We start from the raw sequence: 13,610 nt of genomic DNA, 5'->3' as shown, positions 1-13,610 counted from the left end.
TTAAATACTCTCATTATCGCTTTATAAATAAAGAGGAGCTTCTTGCTGAGCAACCCTGTGTTCTGGAAGGCAGCTTCTTTCTTCCCGTGTGTTTTCGGTCCCACAGCACATCCCACAACCCTGGGGGTGAGGCTGTCACAGAAATAAGGGCACGTAGCCAAGTCCTAATGCACCCCTACTCCATGGATACAATGAGATAGGAAGGCAAATAATTACTGACCAACACCAACCTTCTCCCATGCCCTGGCAGAACGGCCTCCCTAGAGCAGATGTTCCTGGCTCGGCAGGGATCAGTGTCAGTCCACGCGACTCAGGCTGCAAAAGAGGGCACAGACTGAGGCAAGAACTGCAGGGCACAGCTTAAAGGGCACTTATTTTCCACCCAAGTCTGCAAAATATGATTGATGATTCCAGAGCTGCTACCAGTCATTGATATCACACTTGGCTCTTTACTTCTTTTCTGCCACCTGAACTCCTGCCCCAAGAAATCCTGCACTGCAGGGAAAGGCAGGAAGAGATCACAAAGCAGCACAGCCCAAACATGGTGAAAACACAGACACAGTGTAACATCTGCAGGCCCAGCTCCACTCAGGGTTCTGGAGGGGTTGGTTGGGTTTCATCTGCTCCATCTGTAGAAGTTCCAGTGACTCAGTCTCTGTAACAGATTCCAACAATCTGACTCTGCCCAATCACCAAACCTTTCAGTGGCAGAGTTAAGCAATAGTTGTGTGAAGGATGAACAAGGTGAAGGGGACAGGAAATCACTCACATTTGGGAGTGACTCGGGATAAGCTGGAGTGACCAGCCAGGGATCCTCCTGCACAGACTGGGTCTAAGGACTGGGTCTAACTGTGCTTCTGCCCCAGGAGTTGCTTCAGGGAGACCCCCCTTAGCAAGGTAAGGGAAATTACTTTGGTTAAAACTCTTTGGGTCTGTGCTCCTTCCAGCTTCCTGTGCCAACTCCCTCACTTAGGAAAAGCTTCCAGCCCTCTGAGCAGAAAGGAAGCCAGAGATCTCCTCCCCAGTCCTGCTGCTCTGCAGGGCTCACATCCCCTCAGCAGACCCAGGCTCCCCATCCACAGGAGGCATCCACCAAACAGGCAAGTGCCTTATTGCAGAGCTTGGGCTGGGGCAGAGGCTTGGGGGAAGCTGCCTGCTAAGTGCTCTTCTTTAGCTTTTCTCCCTTCTTGAAGACTTCCAAGACAATGAGTCCTGCAAGTGCTACTATGTCCTGGTTAGAACAGCTGGGCCCAGTTCATCACTGTATGGGTGCTACCCAAAACTGTGTATTCTATAGCCTTCCATGTCATTTCCCAGAAACTGTTATCAATAGACCATCTACACCATCTGCCCAGAGCACCCCTGACTCCTCAGGCTATAAACTGGGTGTTAAGAGGCCTGTGAGATAAGAGGATGCTCAGGCCCTCACACCCATTGTGGAACTCCCCGCCCTGAGGGAGGTACTGGGCATTCCTGCCTGAACTGGAGGATATATAATCTTGGGGTCTTGGGACATTTTTAACCCCTCCTGGGATCCAGAGGAAGACTGCAGGCCACCGCTCTCAACCAGACTGCAACCACCACTCTCGACCGGACTGCAATCACCACCCTTGACCAGACTGCACCAGCACTCTCACCAACAGGTTTTTCCCCTCTCCTTTTACTTCAGACTCAGGGGGCCCAACGAACACCACTCTGTTCATGCCCCAGGGTGCTGGGTTATACATCTGGGTTTTGTGGGTTAAAACCAATTGCTTGTCTGTATAATCGTACTTATTGTATTATTTTATTAAATTGGTATTCAGACTTATAATCTCTCTTTTGAGTTGGGTTCATTTCCCCTGCTGGTTTACCTTTAAACCAGCACATACTAAAATTGAGCACAGGAGCCTATTTGTCTTGGCAATGGATTTAACCTGAGAGACAGTGGGGTTAGATGGGATATTGGGAAGAAATTCCTCCCTGGGAGCCAGGTGAGGCCCTGGCACAGGTTGCCCAGAGAAGCTGGGGCTGCCCCAGCCCTGCAAGTGTCCAAGGGCAGGTTGGACGGGGCTTGGAGCAACCTGGGCTAGTGTAAAGTGTCCTTGTCCATGGCAGGGGTTGGAACTGGATGGGTTTTAAGGTCTCTTCCAACCCAAACCAGTCTGGCATTCCCTGGCTTTCCCTCCCCCAACACACCAGAAAAGTGAAACTGAAACTTCTTTTTTTGTGAAAAATAAGCTGCCTCAGGAAACAGGGCTTTGTTTCTGGCTCTCAAACACCAGCTCTCCCCTGCAGAGCACCAGCCCAAGCCCAGGGGGCTGGCCTGGGGTGATTGCTTGATATTTCCTGCTCTTGTTTCAAATAATTTGGCTAAACTTGCCTTGCCTCTTTCCCAAGGCACAAATCCACTTGGCTTGGCTGCAAAACTTCATCCACACACAGCAGAATGTTTAAAAAAGTCACCAGATACATTGTAAGTCAAATGGATCCAAACAAAGAATTGGCACCTGTCGAGAGCAGCGCAGACCAGGAGTACTTCAGACCCCCCTATCTTCTGATACAAAAAAGAAAACAAAATAACGTATTCCGCTCAGATCCCTACTACCAGTGCACAGAGTTCAAACTGGACAGTGTGCTGCTGCCTGGAGAAGATGGGAAAAGCACAGGTAAGCCCAGATATATCAATGTGAAGTTCACCAATTCCGTAGATAATGTTTTGGGGTCACTGGGGTCATGGCTGAACTGTCCCACGTTCCAGCTTTCCTGTGGGTGAAATACTTACAGTGCTGAGTCTGTGCCATCCTGCTGAAGCAAATGCATGGAATCATTTCAGAGTCCCTCCTTCCCTCGGGAGATGGTTCCAGCCAGTTCGATCTCTCAGATATCAATATTGACCAAATCAAGGGAGATATCAGCGTTAGCGTTAATGGTGCAAGTGTGGAGCTGAAAGGAAGTGGCTCCTTGTCCCAGGCATTTTCCATCAAGCTGCAGAAGAAGGCCATACCAATGGACTTACTGGAGGCAGTGAGAAAAAATAGGTAAGGCAGGACAAAGGCAGCACACACGCTCTGGCCATCCCCACCCAACCCATGCCGGGTCACACAATGGGGGTTCAACAGAAAAAAAAACAAGATCGAGACCTTAGACAATGAATTCCCCCTAACTAGGCCTGGCTGGGTGGGGCTTGGAGCCAGAACATCCCCTCTGAGCCTCCTTTTCCCCAGGTTGAGCCCCCCCAGCTCTCTCAGCTGCTCCTCAAATCACTTGTGCTCCAGCCTGTTCCCATCCTTTTTCTCTTTTAGAAAAATCAACATGGATCACTCCTTCATCCAACAGCTCCAGAGGACAGGCGCCGATTTGTTCTTGGTTTATGAAATCCTGGAAGCCTCAGAGGAGACCGTCTATAAGGAAGACACCAAGGCAGAGTTGAGCTTCTTAGCCAAGATTTTCGCCAAGTTCTTTGGAGAGGTTTGGTTTCTCTCTGTGCTCAGGTGTCACTCCTTCCCCAACACCTGCACCCAGGTGCTCTAACAGGGTGTTTTCCTCCACCAGGGCTCCACAGAGCACATAGAAAGCATAGTCATACCCAAGGGCTGCACCCTGGCCTTCAGGGCCATCCAGATGAACATTAGCAAAGGAGAATGGGGTAAGTAACTACCAGAAATTACCAACTCCTCCATTCAGGAAACAGTGCAGAAGAGGAAGAACATTTTCTCAAGTATCACTCAGCCCCACAGCCACCCTCAGCTCGTTTGCAAGGACATGGAGGCAGTGGGAGGGACAGAAACCACCTGGGAAAGGTTGTCCAACCCATGGAAGGTCAAGGAGCTGTGTGGGAAAGGAGCAGTTTGGGGAGGGGTTGGTAGGGAAAGGCAAGGGGGACACTGGAACTCTCAGCTCTACATCTGGGGAGCTGCAGAGCTCCTGGTGATAAATGGCACAGGCAGCAGAGTTTGGATTGGTCCTTTTTCCTGTTTAGAAGAAAAGAGCCAGGGAGAAAACAGGGTGGGTGACCTTCAGTGGGAAGGCTGGGGAACACATTGTAAATGTCCTTTTTATCCTGTTGCAGAACTGTCTTATTTTAAAGAAGATCCAACTTCAGTGAAAGGTAAGCAAAGTGTTTTTCTGCTACCACTTGCACAGTTTTTACCTGGTTTGGGTAAGATGGAATCTCCCAGGATAAAACAAACCACCAAGACTGTTGTGTTCCCCAGGACATGACAACGGCACAAATTCCATCTTGCTTCCAAAACATTCACACCAGGGTTTCACACTCTCAGTTTAGGGCTGCCACTGAACTCCCAGTTCAGTAGTGACATCTTTGCACTCTTTCTGGTTTTCAGGTATCTCCTTTTTAGAGATCCCAACACCAAAATTAGGTGCAGTGGACAGAGAAGTTAAACAATACTGTGGCATTTTCTCTGAGTTGCCTTCTGGCCTGCGGGTCATGTTCTTAAACACCATCACAGCTGTGATGAGAGACAGGAACCTCTTTCAAGAGCTCAGCCAGAAGGTAAGTAAAGCTTCTCTCAATGCCAGGATTTACAAACACACAGACATCCACCATCACACCTCTTGCCCCACAAGGCACCTGTGCCACAACAGTCCCTCCAAAATTCCCACACTCAGCACATCTCTCTGCTCTGCACTAGCAGCAGCCTCTGCCCTCAAATCCTCACTTTTCTTTTCCTTGTTCCCCAGATGGAAGGAGTTCTTGAGAAAACTGATGGTTATGAGCTGAAAACTGAAAGCCCAGACTTAAAAGACCTGTTGAGCACCTTAAAGAATTCTCCAAGAGATCGTTGTCTTCAGCTGGCAAAGGGAATAACCTACACCCTCGATGCTTTGGCTGGTGAGGCTTTGGGTCTTTAATAGGGGGGAAATAAAGGCAGGGCTGACTCCCAGGCTGGCCAGGCCCTCCTGCTCCTCTTCCTCCCCAAGTGGAATCGGCATCTAAATCCCATGCAGGGCAGAGCAGAGAGCCCCCCATGATACCCCTCCAGGCTTCTCTGCTCCCTCCAAGTGCATTCACAGCTTCCTCCCAAGGGGCTGCTCCAACCTCTGCTCTGTGACCTGTGACAGGACCCAGGGAAGGGCTGGAGCTGTGCCAGGGCAGGGTCAGGTTGGATCTCAGGGGAAGGTTCTTCCCCCAGAGAGTGGTTGGCACTGAACAGGCTCCCCAGGGCAGTGGGCACAGCACCAAGGCTGCCAGAGCTCCAGGAGTGTTTGGACAACACTCTCAGGGACAGGGTGGGATTGCTGGGGTGTCCTGGGCAGGGCCAGGAATCAGACTCCATGATCCTTGGAATCCCTCCCAACTCAGGAGATTCCATGATTCTGTGAGAAACAGACACATCCCTCTCACAGCACAAATCATCTGGAATAAAACATGTAAAGAGCTTTGGAACAAACAGGCATTTCCTACAAGAAATGATCACCCTTCTCATCCTGCTCACCCTGCCCATCCCACCAGCTCTCTCAAACACCTGGCTGGCAGCTTTCTGATCAGAGCTGGTTTCATTCTGCAGAGCTACTGGACAATCAGCTGCTGCTGCTGCTGGAATCCTTGGAAAGGAAGATTGTGTCCCAACAGCTGCAGCTGGTGAGTACCCACATCACACTTGGCTCCTTTGAAGGGGTAACAGGGGTATTTTAATTAAAGCACTGTGTCCATGATGACATCACAATTTCACAACTTGCTAAAACACTGATTTGCCTTTTCTGTGGTTACTCTGAAGGTTGGAAAACTCCTGGAGCACGAGCTGAAGAAGGTGGATATGCCGTTCCGTGTGGACACCAGCCTGCTCTCCTTCCCACAGCAGGAGGATCAGACCTTAACCATGGCCCTGGTGGAGCTGAGCAGAGTGAAGCTCCGGGAAGATGGATCAGCTGAGCCCATGGAATGGCCCTTTGAGGTCGTGGCCGCCCTGTACGTGGCCCTGTACGTCCTCAGCCTCCTCAGTGGCCCCAAGTAGGCACCTGGCCCTGCCCAGGGAACCCCTCCCCAAGCTGCTGGGAAACCTCTGCCCACCAGCCACTTCTCTCCCCCAGTGTCATCTTTGTTAATGCTCAAGGCTGCTTTGGCTGCAAAAAGCAAACTTAAGGCAGGAAAGCTCATTATGGATGCAAAAGGCTGGATATCAAAGTGGATTTCTCTGGCTGTCCCCCATTGAAAGCAGAGGGACAACCAGAAAATCCACGAGCCCAAATAATCACAGGCCTGGCAGCTGTGCCTCGTGTGCTTCCCTAAAAACGCTGCTGCTTCTGCAATCCATGAATGGGAAAAGGAAAGGCAAGGGAAAAGGAATGCAAAGGGAAAGGCAAGGGAAATGCAAAGGGAAAGGGGAAAAAAATGCAATGGAAACAAAAGCCAAAGGAAAAGACCTGCAGTGGTCCACTTACCCTGGTCCCCCCTGGGGGTCCTGAGGGGCTCCATGAGCTGCTGGTGGCACAAAGGTGGGGGGATCCCAGGGCTTTCACCCACCCTTCCCTGCTCCCAGCACTGCCATCACCCACAGGCTGCTCCAGGGACATGGGGCAGTGCTTCAGATACAATTTAAATACTCTCATTATCGCTTTATAAATAAAGAGGAGCTTCTTGCTGAGCAACCCGGTGTTCTGGAAGGCAAGTTCTTTCTTCCCGTGTGTTTTCGGTCCCACAGCACATCCCACAACCCTGGGGGTGAGGCTGTCACAGAAATAAGGGCACTTATTTCTATTTCTATTACTATTTAGAAATAAGTAGCCAATTCCTAATGCACCCCTACTCCATGGATACAAAGAGATAGGAAGGCAAATAATTACTGACCAACACCAACCTTCTCCCATGCCCTGGCAGAACGGCCTCCCTAGAGCAGATGTTCCTGGCTCGGCAGGGATCAGTGTCAGTCCACGCGACTCAGGCTGCAAAAGAGGGCACAGACTGAGGCAAGAACTGCAGGGCACAGCTTAAAGGGCACTTATTTTCCACCCAAGTCTGCAAAATACGATTGATGATTCCAAAGCCACTACCAGTCACTGATATCACACTTGGCTCTTTACTTCTTTTCTGCCACCTGAACTCCAGCCCCAAGAAATCCTGCCCTGCAGGGAAAGGCAGGAAGAGATCACAAACCATCCCAGCCCAAATATGGTGAAAACACAAACATGGTGTAACATCTGCAGGCCCAGCTCCACTCAGGGTCCTGGAGGGGTGGGTGGGTTTCATCTGCTCCATCTGTAGAAGTTCCAGTGACCCACAGTCTCTTTAACAGATTCCAATCCTCTGACTCTGCCCAATGATTTGAGATTTTCAGCGAAAGGATTAAGTTATGGCCATTGTGTGGAAGGAGAACACTGGTGAGAAGAACAGGAAATTCCTCCAGTGACCTTCGAACCGGGAACAACACTGGATAAGCTGAAGTGAACTGGGTCTAAAGGTGCTTCTGCCCCAGGGGTTGCTTCAAGGAGCCACCTGTTAGCAAGGTAAGGGAAATCATTTTATTCTTTGGGTTTGTGCTCCTTCCAGCTTCCTGTGCCAACTCCCTCATTTAACAAAGGTTTCCAGCCCTCTGAGCAGAAGGGAAGCCAGAGATCTCCTCCCCAGTCCTGCTGCTCTGCAGGGCTCACATCCCCTCAGCAGACCCAGGCTCCCCATCCACAGGAGGCATCCACCAAACAGGCAAGTGCCTTATTGCAGAGCTTGGGCTGGGGCAGAGGCTTGGGGGAAGCTGCCTGCTAAGTGCTCTTCTTTAGCTTTTCTCCCTTCTTGAAGACTTCCAAGGCAATGAGCCCTGCAAGTGCTACTAAAATTGGGCACACGAGCCTAAGTGTCTTGGCAATGGATTTAACCTGAGGGAGAGTGGGGTTAGATGGGGCATTGGGAAGAAATTCCTCCCTGGGAGCCAGGTGAGGCCCTGGTACAGATTGCCCAGAGAAGCTGGGGCTGCCCCAGCCCTGCAAGTGTCCAAGGCCAGGTTGGACGGGGCTTGGAGCAACCTGGGCTAGTGGAAGGTGTCCCTGCCCATGGCAGGGGGAGGGACTGGATGGGCTTTAAGGTCTCTTCCAACCCAAACCAGTCTGGCATTCCCTGGCTTTCCCTCCCCCAACACACCAGAAAAGTGAAACTGAAACTTCTTTTTTTGTGAAAAACAAGCTGCCTCAGGAAACAGGGCTTTGTTTCTGGCTCTCAGACACCAGCTCTCCCCTGCACAGCACCAGACCACACCCAAGGGGCTGGCCTGGGCTGATTGCTTTATATCTCCGGGGAGATTTGCCCCCAAAATCTGCACCCTCAGAGCCTGCGAGCTGTGCTCTGTCTGCACCATGACTGGGCTTCATCAGCAAGGGGGACGAGTCCAAACAACCCACAGCTCCTGCTCCTTCCTCTCAAAACACTCCCTAAAACAACCCTCTGAAAGTTGGCTCCTTAAAAAATGTGTTGTATTTAGGTCATGATTTTGAAAACTTCCTAATAATTGAACTAACATTTGGTTACTTATTTCAGGTAATTTGGCTTAACTTGCCTTGCCTCTTTCCCAAGGCACAAATCCACCTGGCTGGGCTGCAAAACTTCATCCACACACAGCAGAATGTTTAAAAAAGTCACCAAATACATTGTAAGTCAAATGGATCCAAAAGAAGAATTGGTCCCAGTTGACAGCATCGTAGACCATGAGCACTTCAGACCCCTCTGTCTTCTGACGAAAAAAAGAAAACGAAAAACCATATTCCACTCACGTCCCTTCTACGAGTGCACAAGGTTTAGTCTCAACAGTGTGCTGCTGCCTGGAGAAGATGGGGATAGCACAGGTAAAGCCCAAATGTATCAACCTGAAGTTCACAAATTCCATAGCTAATGTTTTGGGGTCACTGGGGTCATGGCTGAACTGTCCCACGTTCCAGCTTTCCTGTGGGTGAAATACTTACAGTGCTGAGTCTGTGCCATCCTGCTGAAGCAAATGCATGGAATCATTTCAGAGTCCCTCCTTCCCTCGGGAGATGGTCCAGATTACAACAGATTCACTCTCATAACTATCAGTGCTGACAAAGTCAAGAGCGATATCAGCGTTAGTGCTGAAGCTGCAAGTGTGGAGGTGAACAGACGTGGCTCCTTGTCGCAGGCATTTTCCATCAAGCTGCAGAAGAAGGCCATATCAATGGACTTACTGGAGGCAGTGAGAAAGAAAAGGTAAGGCAGGACAAAGGCAGCACACACACTCTGGCCATCCCCACCCAACCCATGCTGGGTCACGCAGTGGGTGTTCGACAGCAAAAAAAGACCAAGACTGAGACCTTAGACAATGAATTCCCCCTAACTGGGCCAGGTTGGGTGGGGCTTGGAGCCAGAACATCCCCTCTGAGCCTCCTTTTCCCCAGGCTGAGCCCCCCCAGCTCTCTCAGCCACTCCTCAAATCACTTGTGCTTCAGCCCGTTCTCATCCTTTTTCTCTTTTAGAAAAATCAACATGGATCACTCCTTCATCCAAGACCTCAAGAGGAATGATATCGATTTGTTCTTGGTTTATGAAACCCTGGAAGCCTCGGAGGAGACCATCTACAGGGAGTCCAGCAAGGCACAGGGAGGCTTCCTAGCCACGATTTACGCCAAGTTCTCTGCACAGGTTTGGTTTCTCCCTGGGCTCAGGTGTCGCTCCTTCCCCTACACCTGCACCCAGGTGCTCTAACAGGGTGTTTTCCTCCACCAGGGCAGGAGAGAGAACACACAAAGCATAGCCATGCCCAAGGGCTGCACCCTGGCCTTCAGGGCCATCCAGATGAAAATTAGCAAAGGAGAATGGGGTAAGTAACTTCCAGAAATTACCAACTCCTCCATTCAGGAAACAGGGCAGAAGAGGAAGAACATTTTCTCAAGTGTCACTCAGCCCCACAGCCACCCTCAGCTCGTTTGCAAGGACATGGAGGCAGTGGGAGGGACAGAAACCACCTGGGGAAGGTTGTCCAACCCATGGAAGGTCAAGGAGCTGTGTGGGAAAGGAGCAGTTTGGGGAGGGGTTGGTAGGGAAGGCAGGAGGGACACTGGAACTCTCAGCTCTCCATTTGGGGAGCTGCAGAGCTCCTGGTGATAAATGGCACAGACAGCAGAGTTTGGATTGGTCCCTTTTCCTGTTTAGAAGAAAAGAGTCAGGGAGAAAACAGGGTGAGTGACCTTCAGTGGGAAGGCTGGGGAACACATTGTAAATGTCCTTTTTATCCTGTTGCAGCACTGTCTCATTTTAAAGAAGAAGGTTCTGGCTCAGCTTCAGTTTTACTGGCTGGTAAGGAAAGTATTTTTCTGCTTCCACTTGCACAACTTTTACCTGGTTTGAGTAAGATGGAATCTCCCAGGATAAAACAAACCACCAAGAGTGATGTGTTTGCCTGTTCCCCGAGACGTGACACTTGTCCAATTTCCATCCTGCTTCCAAAATATTCACACCAGTGTTTCACACTCTCAGTTTAGGGCTGCCACTGAACTCCCAGTTCAGTAGTGACATCTTTGCACTCTTTCTGGTTTTCAGGTTTCTCATTTTCTAGACCACCAGACATAGTGGACACAGAAGTTAAACAATACTATGAGACTTTCTCCAAGTTGCCTTCTGACCAACGGGCCATATTCTTAAACACCATCACAGCTGTGATGAGAGACAGGAACCTCTTTCAAGAGCTCAGCCAGAAGGTAAGTAAAGCTTCTCTCAATGCCAGGATTTACAAACACACAGACATCCACCATCACACCTCTTGCCTCACAAGGCACCTCTGCCACAACAGTCCCTCCAAAATTCCCACACTCAGCACATCTCTCTGCTCTGCACTAGCAGAAGCCTCTGCCCTCAAATCCTCACTTTTCTTTCCCTTGTCTCCACAGATGGAAGCAGTTCTTGAGAAAACTGATGGTTTTAAGCTGAAAACTGAAAGCCCAGACTTAAAAAACCTGTTGAGCACCTTGGAGAATTCTCCACGAAATCGTCTGCTGCTGGCAGAGGGAATAACCTACACCCTCGATGCTTTGGCTGGTGAGACTTTGGGTCTTTAATAGGGGGGAAATAAAGGCAGGGCTGACTCCCAGGCTGGCCAGGCCCTCCTGCTCCTCTTCCTCCCCAAGTGGAATCTCCATCTAAATCCCATGCAGGGCAGAGCAGAGAACCCCCCATGATACCCCTCCAGGGTCAGGTTGGATCTCAGGGAAAGGTTCTTCCCCCAGAGAGTGGTTGGCACTGAACAGGCTCCCCAGGGCAGTGGGCACGGCCCCAAGGCTGCCAGAACTCAAGGAGCATTTCGACAATGCTCCCAGGGACAGGTTGGGATTGTTGGGGTGTCCTGGACAGGGCCAGGAATCAGACTCCATGATCCTTGGAATCCCTCCCAACTCAGGAGATTCCATGATTCTGTGAGAAACAGACACATCCCTCTCACAGCACAAATCATCTGGAATAAAACATGTAAAGAGCTTTGGAACAAACAGGCATTTCCTACAAGAAATGATCACCCTTCTCATCCTACTCACCCTGCCCATCCCACCAGCTCTCTCAAACACCTGGCTGGCAGCTTTTTGATCAGAGCTGGTTTCATTCTGCAGAGCTACTGGACAATCAGCTGGCGCTGCTGCTGGAATCCTTGGAAAGGAAGATTGTGTCCCAACAGCTGCAGCTGGTGAGTACCCACATCACACTTGGCTCCTTTGAAGGGGTAACAGGGGTATTTTAATTCAAGCACTGTGTCCATGATGACATCACAATTTCACAACTTGCTAAAACACTGATTTGCCTTTTTTGTTGTTGCTCTAAGGTTGAAAAGCTCGTGAAACACAAGCAGATGAAGCAGAATAAGCCTTTCCGTGTGAGTGCCAGCCTGCTCTCCTTCCCACGGCGGGAGGATCAGACCTTAACCATGGCCCTGGTGGAGCTGAGCAGGGTGAAGCTCCGGGAAGATGGATCAGCTGTGCCCATAGAATGGCCCTTCGAGCTCGTGGCCGCCCTGTACGTGGCCCTGTACGCCCTCAACCTCCTCAGTGGGCCCAAGTAGGCACCTGGTCCGGTCCAGGGAACCCCTCCCCAAGCTGTTGGGAAACCTCTGCCCACCAGCCACTTCTCTCCCCCAATTTCATCCTTGTTAATGCTCAAGGCTGCTTTAGCTGCAAAAAGCAAAATTAAGGCAGGAAAACTCATTATGGATGCAAAAGGCTGGATATCAAAGTGGATTTCTCTGGCTGTCCCCCATTGAAAGCAGAGGGACAACCAGAAAATCCACGAGCCCAAATAATCACAGGCCTGGCAGCTGTGCCTTGTGTGCTTCCCTAAAAATGCTGCTGCTTCTGCAATCAATGAATGGGAAAGGGAAGGGCAAGGGATTGCCAAGGGAAAAGAGGCAAAAAATGCAATGGAAACAAAAGCCAAAGGAAAAGACCTGCAGGGGGACCACTTACCCTGGTCCCCCCTGGGGGTCCTGGGGGGCTCCAGGAGCTGCTGGTGGCACAAAGGTGGGGGGATCCCAGGGCTTTCACTCACCCTTCCCTGCTCCCAGCACTGCCATTGCCCACAGGCTGCTCCAGGGACATGGGGCAGTGCTTCAGATACAATTTAAATACTCTCATTATCGCTTTATAAATAAAGAGGAGCTTCTTTGCTGAGCAACCCGGTGTTCTGGAAGGCAGCTTCTTTCTTCCCGTGTGTTTTCGGTCCCACAGCACATCCCACAACCCTGGGGGTGAGGCTGTCACAGAAATAAGGGCACTTATTTCTATTTCTATTACTATTTAGAAATAAGTAGCCAATTCCTAATGCACCCCTACTCCATGGATACAAAGAGACAGGAAGGCAAATAATTACTGACCAACACCAACCTTCTCCCATGCCCTGGCAGAACGGCCTCCCTAGAGCAGATATTCCTGGCTCGGCAGGGATCAGTGTCAGTCCACGCGACTCAGGCTGCAAAAGAGGGCACAGACTGAGGCAAGAACTGCAGGGCACAGCTTAAAGGGCACTTATTTTCCACCCAAGTCTGCAAAATATGATTGATGATTCCACAGCTGCTACCAGTCACTGATATCACACTTGGCTCTTTACTTCTTTTCTGCCACCTGAACTCCTGTCCCAAGAAATCTTGCACTGCAGGGAAAGGCAGGAAGAGATCACAAAGCATCACAGCCCAAACATGCTGAAAACACAAACATGGTGTAGCACCTGCAGGCCCAGCTCCACTCAGGGTCCTGGAGGGGTGGGTGGGTTTCATCTGTTCCAACTGTAAAAATTCCAATGACTCACAGTCTCCATAAAAGTTTCCAACAATCTGACTCTGCCCAATCACCACAGACTTTCCATGGCAGAGTTAAGCAATAGTTGTGTGAAGGCTGAACAAGTTGAAGAGGACAGGAAATCACTCACATTTGGGGAGTGACTCAGGATAAGAGGGAGTGACCAGCCAGGGATCCTCCTGCACAGACTGGCTCTAATGGTGCTTCTGCCCCAGGGCTTGCTTCAGGGAGACCCCCCTTAGCAAGGTAAGGGAAATCACTTTGGGTAAAATTCTTTGGGTCTGTGCTCCTTCCAGCTTCCTTTGCCAACTCCCTCGTTTAGCAAACGCTTCCGGCCCTCTGAGCAGAAGGGAAGCCAGAGATCTCCTCCCCAGTCCTGCTGCTCTGCAGGGCTCACA

The 13,610-nt window shown here is 50.4% G+C and overlaps 2 protein-coding genes and 2 long non-coding RNA genes across 6 annotated transcripts; 2 read left to right on the top strand and 2 right to left on the bottom strand.

The window, feature by feature from the left end:
- Positions 1-29: 29 nt before the first annotated feature.
- On the bottom strand, positions 30-2,834 carry LOC135403021 (uncharacterized). The gene is made up of 3 exons (XR_010425295.1): positions 2,765-2,834; positions 231-315; positions 30-132 (listed from the first exon to the last, which is right to left on the bottom strand). It is a non-coding gene; the product is annotated as an uncharacterized LOC135403021 (long non-coding RNA).
- Positions 838-6,591, top strand: LOC135403014 (gasdermin-A-like). The gene is made up of 11 exons (XM_064636623.1): positions 838-897; positions 974-1,100; positions 2,380-2,648; positions 2,816-3,020; positions 3,285-3,450; positions 3,535-3,628; positions 4,052-4,090; positions 4,326-4,495; positions 4,684-4,834; positions 5,511-5,584; positions 5,721-6,591. Exons 3-11 carry the CDS (start codon positions 2,429-2,431, stop codon positions 5,955-5,957), a joined length of 1,356 nt encoding a protein of 451 aa, XP_064492693.1. The 5' UTR covers positions 838-897; positions 974-1,100; positions 2,380-2,428; the 3' UTR covers positions 5,958-6,591.
- Positions 6,587-12,990, bottom strand: LOC135403017 (uncharacterized). 3 transcript variants are annotated; one of them, XR_010425290.1, is made up of 5 exons: positions 12,802-12,989; positions 12,385-12,671; positions 8,890-9,098; positions 6,801-6,885; positions 6,587-6,670 (listed from the first exon to the last, which is right to left on the bottom strand). It is a non-coding gene; the product is annotated as an uncharacterized LOC135403017 (long non-coding RNA). The 3 variants fall into 3 exon arrangements; XR_010425291.1 differs by lacking the exon at positions 6,587-6,670 and having other exon boundaries at positions 6,730-6,885; positions 12,792-12,990; XR_010425289.1 differs by lacking the exon at positions 6,587-6,670 and having other exon boundaries at positions 6,730-6,885.
- On the top strand, positions 7,436-12,386 carry LOC135403013 (gasdermin-A-like). Its single transcript, XM_064636622.1, has 10 exons — positions 7,436-7,642; positions 8,504-8,772; positions 8,941-9,151; positions 9,418-9,583; positions 9,668-9,761; positions 10,184-10,237; positions 10,481-10,638; positions 10,828-10,975; positions 11,539-11,612; positions 11,748-12,386. The coding sequence occupies exons 2-10, from the start codon at positions 8,553-8,555 to the stop codon at positions 11,982-11,984; spliced, it is 1,362 nt and encodes a 453-aa protein (XP_064492692.1). The 5' UTR covers positions 7,436-7,642; positions 8,504-8,552; the 3' UTR covers positions 11,985-12,386.
- Positions 12,991-13,610: the final 620 nt, after the last annotated feature.

Source organism: Pseudopipra pipra, chromosome 26, assembly GCF_036250125.1.
Source record: "Pseudopipra pipra isolate bDixPip1 chromosome 26, bDixPip1.hap1, whole genome shotgun sequence".
Classification (NCBI taxonomy): Eukaryota; Metazoa; Chordata; class Aves; order Passeriformes; family Pipridae; genus Pseudopipra; species Pseudopipra pipra.
The sequence above is the reverse complement of the archived record's forward strand: the minus strand, read 5'-3'. Positions and strand labels throughout refer to the sequence as shown.

What these genes read in the sequence shown, in the direction of transcription:
- LOC135403014 (XM_064636623.1), top strand. Translation starts at nt 2,429, where the DNA reads ATGTTTAAAAAAGTCACCAGATACATTGTAAGTCAAATGGATCCAAAC. An exon ending in AGAAGATGGGAAAAGCACAG is followed by an intron (nt 2,649 to 2,815) that starts GTAAGCCCAGAT and finishes GAATCATTTCAG; the next exon opens with AGTCCCTCCTTCCCTCGGGA. An exon ending in GAGGCAGTGAGAAAAAATAG is followed by an intron (nt 3,021 to 3,284) that starts GTAAGGCAGGAC and finishes TTTCTCTTTTAG; the next exon opens with AAAAATCAACATGGATCACT.
- LOC135403013 (XM_064636622.1), top strand. Translation starts at nt 8,553, where the DNA reads ATGTTTAAAAAAGTCACCAAATACATTGTAAGTCAAATGGATCCAAAA. An exon ending in ACGCCAAGTTCTCTGCACAG is followed by an intron (nt 9,584 to 9,667) that starts GTTTGGTTTCTC and finishes TTCCTCCACCAG; the next exon opens with GGCAGGAGAGAGAACACACA. An exon ending in AGCTTCAGTTTTACTGGCTG is followed by an intron (nt 10,238 to 10,480) that starts GTAAGGAAAGTA and finishes TCTGGTTTTCAG; the next exon opens with GTTTCTCATTTTCTAGACCA.